Genomic DNA, 6,764 nt, shown 5'->3' with positions numbered 1-6,764 from the left:
TTACAGATCTGCTTAAATGAGACAAACCTATAAAGGTGGCGATCAACTTTAAGAGTTAGTCCACAATTCGGGACATATCATCAGAGTGGGGCTGAAGCAGCCCGATATACGCAGCGAAGCAAATCAGCGGTCCAACAGCCACATGCAAGGTTGGGAACAGTCGTAACTCTTACCCGATCTCCTTTTTCTGAAAAACAACAAATAAGCAAGGGTGAGTACAAATGTACTCAGCAGCCCACCTTCACCCGCGGAATGGGGAAATCAGATATAATGCATGGAATATGTGGAGCTCAGGATATTTTGCAGAAACAGCAATATTTTATGCAGGGTTGTTTTGTAAAACATTTTGTATTTTTCAAAGTGCATCCTCTCCCAAATGGGCAGGAAGTTTTTTTTCAATATAGAGCAAAATCCCCTGAACTAAACCATCCAGGTATCTCATCAGTTTCCCACTGGTTTTCATTTTCAAAAACAGCTACTGGACTTTCCGTCCACCATAGCTCACGGCTCAACCGTCGGACCTTTTAAAAACTACTTTTCTCAAATGCACCTTTTTTGAAAAACAAAACATTAATTGCCATACCATACCAGACTCGTCCATTCCTGTGGACACGGACTATTCGAATAGGTTTTCAAACTCTGCGCAGAGGTGTACACTTTACCCACTAGTCCGGTTTCTGCGATCTCACCGTCGTGAGACCCGAATGCTGAATCTCTTTCTTTCCTCGCACGTCCTAACCTTAACGGTTATACCGGAAGGAGTCAGGCCACCGCCATGTCCAAACTGGACAAAACATTCCCCCTCCTTATCCTCTTGGTGCTCCCCAGCCTTCATAACCCTGGGGTTGGACCGTACGAGTTCAGATTGAGTGACTGCCCACACAGTCTCGAGTGGTTGTACTTATCATGAGTACATGTAGTGAAGGATGACAAACCAGTCCTTATGTGAGGGGACAATCCTTCTGCTCACACCTAAACCAGCTGAGCCATCACCTTAGGCCCTCCCCTAAACCAGGGAGTCCCTGATCATCCCTACTCAAAGGTGATAAGGGTGAAACCCCGTCATCATACACATTTTGAAAAGCATTTTCTTTTGAAACTCACACCTTTCCTCAAATCATTTGTAACAAATATATCAGGGATTGATTGCGGCAAGCGGCTGGGTGGCCATAATAACTTGTCTCAAAATCATATCATGCATAAAATAACAGGTTGAGGGTTGTGGTTGAAAAACATAGGTAATTTATGCATCAAAGGGATCCAGTGAGCTTGTCGTGCTTATCTGGCGAAGGGGGAAGGGGAGCTCGCAGAACTAGCTTCTAGCTCCACTGCCTGGCGTAGACTTGCAGATCTGGCCTCCACGAGACGACACGAACGCTCCGATAACTATGCAACATGAACAAGCAAACAACAAACCAGCAAGTACACCAACAAATATTTAGTATAGTGGTCAGAATAGAGATATATGGATGGGTAGAGTCTTGAGTAGAATCTGTGTCATGTGGTGTTGAGATACTGCTGGTGGTGGAGCGAAGGTGCTTACCAGGAGGGTGGACTGGAGACGAAGCGACACTATGCGTGTAGCCGGCAGAGCGGAGTAACTGAGTGGGTGGGGTGTTTGCCTTGGCTGAGGGTGTTGAGTGTGTGTGGAGAGGGAGAGGGTAGCTGGGTGTATTTATAGCTGGGTGTATGTGGTGTAGCACAGTGAAGTTCACTGTTGGTGAGAATAGTGACGAATGAATCGCCTGACCTAATATGAACAGGAGAGTTATAGGCAGAATATGGGACAAGAGTATTTTGGGAGTTTTCTGGAATATGAACCATGCTTAAGGGATGACATGGTTGGATAGGGAATAGTTTGACAAGAATTTTAGAAACAAGAATGACTGAAATCTGAGTTTGGATGGAGGAGTTTTAGATTTTATAATCATAGGGGGAAAAAGAAAAGGAAAGGAATATTCTAAAATTTGAATATTTAGAGATATTTAGAAAATCAAAAATTCAAATGTATTTTTGAGCGGGGTGCGAGGAATTATTTTTGGGCTTTTCTTGGGCAGAGGTTTATGTTGGTGGAAACTGTTCCTACCTACTGTGTCACATCAGACAACAGTGAGGCGGGACCCAAATAGCTGGAATGTTGTGGTATTCTGGTCCGAGTGGGCTGTGGTATCTTGGGCCAGGTTTTATAGGATTGAAGACGTATCCATACAAACATGGTTTGCCTTTCTTTTTGGAAGTCTGGCTTGAAATAGAGAAATCTAGGATGGGTGACCAGATGGGAAGTTCCCTACTGGAATGAAAATCGCAGTCACCGGAGTTCGTATGACTGGAATATGGGTCTGGGTGGTCTTAGGTGGACTGGACAGCATGATAGATGAGTAGTTGAAATTTGGGGTGATCGGATGATCAATGAACAGTAACAATGAATAGTAATGGTGAATAGTTCGTATGAACGAACGATGAACGATGAATAGGAACTATGAACGAACGAATGATCGAACGAACGAACGATCAGAATTTCGGCAGCATAACGGCAGGACAAAGATTATCTAGAAGAACGATGAATAGGGACTATGAACGAACGATGAACGATGAATAGGAACTATGAACGAACGATGAACGATGGAATGATCGAACGAACGAACGATCGGAATTTCGGCAGCATAACGGCAGGAAAAAGATTATTTGGACGAACGAACGGACGATCGGACGAACGGACGAACGAACCATGAACGATCGGACGAACGATCGAACGATCGGACGAACGAACGAACTAACTAAGAACAGGGGGACGAACGATCGAAGAACGACCGAACGATCCTTGTGCTAGTGGGTGCTTGTGTGGGAGGTGGAGTGGGCGTGCGGGGGGGGAGGGAGTTGCCATGAAATGGCTTGGGGTAGGATGAGAGGAGGCCCTTGCCCCTCTATTTATAGTCATGGTGGGGGATTAGGGGGAGGGATGAGAGGATTAGTGGGAGGATGAGAGGATTAGTGGGTGATTAGCATGGATTTGTCTTATATGAGTGTAATTAGCTTGTAGAGCTCACCGTATGACACCGGAGGCATACGTATACGTATGAGCATGAGGAAAGTTATGAAGAAAATATTTGTAGGGACTTCAAAAATGATTCTGAAGGTATTTCTCAGGAAGAAAATACTTGGAGATATATCGGTGTAATATTTGGGCAGTATTTCTGAAAGAGTTTGAGGGTGATCACTGGGGAAATATTTGTAGGATATTTTGAGGAGAATTTTAGAGAGAATATAGACCATTATATTTTACTTGTTGATATCAATTTGCAAACAAACATTTTGAAACAAAATTTGAAATTCATTTTGAATTTAGAGCGAGTTTGAGAATATTTCAGAATTTGAATTTTTGGGATGCTACACTGTCGCCGTACCCCACGACGCAGCCTTCGTCGTCTTCTCGGCAGCCGCAGGAAGCGCACTCCTCGACGCCACCAGCGATAGCCACAGCCGCCGTCTCCTCGTCCGGTTCCTGGCCGCCGCCGCTTGGGACGGCAGCGAGGCACGGCGGCAGGAGCAGCGCACCCGGCAAGGTCGGGGAGGTTTCGGTGGAATGTGGAACGGGTGGCCGGCGTCGATCCGCCTGGGCGCCGAGCTACGAGGCGCGGTCGGTGCAGGCGCGTCGGGGGAGGGCGGCTCGGTCAGGGCTCGGCCGCTGCTGCTCGGTCGAGATAGAGAGGAGCGAGGCGAGGGAAGGGAGGAGAGAGGTGAGGGGAGAGAGAAGAGGGAAGGGAGAGATAGAGGCGGCGGCGGCGGCTGGGAGAGAAGCCAGGGAGCGCGTGGCTGCTAGGGTTAGTTAGATGGGCCTTAGTGGGCCTTGGGGTTTGGGAGGGTTTTCTTTTTATTTATTTATTTCAAAATACATTTTTAAATTACTCAAAAAATCATAAAAATTTTACCAAATAAATAATAAACATTTGAATAAATTATTACGAATGTAAATAAATCACCACGAAATAAACATACAAGCAATATCATATAGTTATGTCCATACATAAACAAATCATGAAATAAACATACAAGCAATATTAAAAAGAAATAAATCACCACGCAATTTAGCGGATCAATGTTTACTTGTTTTAATTAATTTTTAGTCACTAACATCTACAGGTACGTTCAGACTATAAGATTTGATAGTGATCCTTGCTCTATAGCGACCCACCGCTAGTCCCCGACGACATCTATAACGACCAACCATAAGTTGTTAAATTTCTAAACTTTTAGCGACCAACCAACCGTTGCTATAAAAGGATTTAGCGACTGACCGTCGGTCCCTAACCTTTAGCAACCAACATTTGGTACCTAATAAGGGTCGCTAAAGATCAACCGTCGTGTAGTGGCTTCCATTGCCATGATCGTGTCATTTGCATATTGTATAATGGGAAAATCATGTCCGCAGGAAGTCTAGCCGAAGAAGGCCATTTTCCTTTGCTTTGTTGAACATGGATTGCAGAAGGTCGGCTGCTAGGATAAAGAGAAGAATAATTAATTGTTATTTTAGGACAATGAATTGTAATAATTTGTGTAGGAAGGAGATGCACCGAGGACGAAATTCTTGATAAAGATGTTGAAGCACGAGAAATCTAAAGACGACATTTCGGAAGCTATACAGAAACATCTTATTCGCGTGAGAATTTAGGTGGCTTCAAAAGATATTGTAGCTATGATAATGTTACTCTTTTAAGCATATTTTTTGTTAGCTCAACAATGTGATATAACTCATCATAAATCCCTTTTGACATGAACCTTAATCTATCTTATTATTTAGAAAACATATTGTCTTTCCATTTCTACCGTAGCGTACACTACGGTATGCTGCTAGTGATGTTTAGGTAAGCAGCTGACGATGAGGACGTCCACACATCATGGCCCCGGCGCGGCCGTACGTGACGTCCTGTTTGTTGAGACCTCAGGCTCAGAGGAAGCGGTTGAGGTACTCGTCGACGGTGGTGTACTTGACATCCGGGTACAGTTCGCTGGCGTCCACCCCCTTGGCCGGGTCGATCTCGAAGCCCGTCTGCTCCCCACGCACGAACGCCGCGTGCCCGATCGCCAGGATGATGTTCAGAGGGAACGGCGACTCTGCATGCATACGACACAGCTTACAGCTAGCTAGTCGGTCGATCGACGGTGGTGTACGTGCAATGGATCATCATCCACGTACGGATGAACTGAGCCGAACCAACCTTGGATCTGCTTGAGCACGGCTTCCTCCGGCACGTACTCCCGCCGGAACGTCTTGCCGGTCTTCTTCTCCCACAGCGACAGCAGCTCGTTGTGCGACAGCGTGTTGGCCGGCGGCTTGATGTACAGCACCTTGTTCTCCGCGCGCGGGTCGTCGGCCGCCAGCACCGTGTACGTGGCGATGTCGCCCTCCTCCACGAACACCGCCTTGGTGTCGCCGTCGCCGAGGACGACCGCCTTGTCCGCGGGCGGGCCGGGGGCGAGGAGCTGCCCGATGTTGGGGAGCGCGAAGCCCGCGAAGAAGCCGGCCACGGCGTAGGTGTAGGGTATGCCCGCGGCCTCGGTGGCGCGGCGGATGCCCACCTTGGCGCCTAGGATGGACTTGGCCGGCTCCACGATGCCCGTGCGGTCCACGTCCAGGCCGAACTCCGACGGGAAGAACCTCTGCATGCACGCGCCAGGACAGGAAGGAAGCAGATACATGATGTCGGCTTGCAGTTGCAGACTTGCAGCAGAAGAAGAACAAGCTGGACGACAAGCAGGACACGACAGCACCGACCTTGACGTTGCCGGCCTCCTTGATGGCGTCGACGAGCCGGCTCTGGTCGGCGATCTGCATCGATCCGAGCACGGAGATGACCACGTCCGCGCCCTTCACCGCGCTCACCAGGCTAGCCTGGTCGTACAGGTCGCCCTTGAGGAGCGTCACACCGGCGTCCTGGAAGGTCTTGAGCAGCGCCGCTTTGGCCGGGTCGGACGGCGCCGTGTCCCTGACGAGCGCCGAGGTGGGGTGGCCCAGCCGCGCGCTCGCCGCCACGACGTGCCTGCCCAGGTACCCCGTGCCGCCGACCACCAGGATCTTGCTCTTCTCCGACGCCATCTATCAATCAATTACCGGCAAAATAACGCAGGATCGATGGAGCTTCCTTAGCCTATCGATTTGTGGAGCTGACAATCAAACATCACTATATATAGGAAAGGAAAACACTCCTAGCAGCTGGTTCCGTGCGTAGGTTATCGATCGATGTCGATGCAAGGCGACGGACTGGTGGTTGTCGTTGCGTTCGATTGGCGAACTGTGAAATTTGTCCAATTTTCACGCTAGGACAATTTATGCTGGCAGTATATATGTTGCGTTTGAACAAAATATAGCATTCCCTCTCACGCGTTCCGTCCCTTGAATTTCTCTGAAAATTTTCGTTTTCAGATTAGAGAAACAGTGTTTTTTTTTTTTAAAAAAACGAGAGAGGATATGGTGAATTGGTGATTAGTCCCACCAAAGCCTACTAGGTAGTCGACGAACACGCCTGAGCTGCACTGTAAAAAAAACAATTGTGCAGACCGGCTGTAAATCTAGATCTCTACAGCCTTTCATATAACCAGAGTGAAAAAAACATGATTTGTGATCAGCATGTATCCGATTTGCGTTCTTTATGGATGCCATTGCCACCCGTTTGACCACGCTGTTATGTGATGGGGCTGCAAAAAAATTTATTCCCGTCCTGATTCCTCGCGGCTCGCGTCGCGCGATGCCGGCGCACGCGGCAGAA

General features: G+C 48.0%; 1 protein-coding gene across 1 annotated transcript; it reads right to left on the bottom strand.

Moving 5' to 3' along the window:
• Positions 1-4,704: 4,704 nt before the first annotated feature.
• On the bottom strand, positions 4,705-6,156 carry LOC542717 (isoflavone reductase-like 1). Its single transcript, NM_001112229.2, has 3 exons — positions 5,774-6,156; positions 5,217-5,658; positions 4,705-5,112 (listed from the first exon to the last, which is right to left on the bottom strand). The coding sequence occupies exons 1-3, from the start codon at positions 6,092-6,094 to the stop codon at positions 4,946-4,948; spliced, it is 930 nt and encodes a 309-aa protein (NP_001105699.2). The 5' UTR covers positions 6,095-6,156; the 3' UTR covers positions 4,705-4,945.
• Between the last annotated feature and the right edge of the window lie 608 nt (positions 6,157-6,764).

This window comes from Zea mays, chromosome 3, assembly GCF_902167145.1.
Source record: "Zea mays cultivar B73 chromosome 3, Zm-B73-REFERENCE-NAM-5.0, whole genome shotgun sequence".
Taxonomy (NCBI): domain Eukaryota; kingdom Viridiplantae; phylum Streptophyta; class Magnoliopsida; order Poales; family Poaceae; genus Zea; species Zea mays.
The sequence above is the reverse complement of the archived record's forward strand: the minus strand, read 5'-3'. Positions and strand labels throughout refer to the sequence as shown.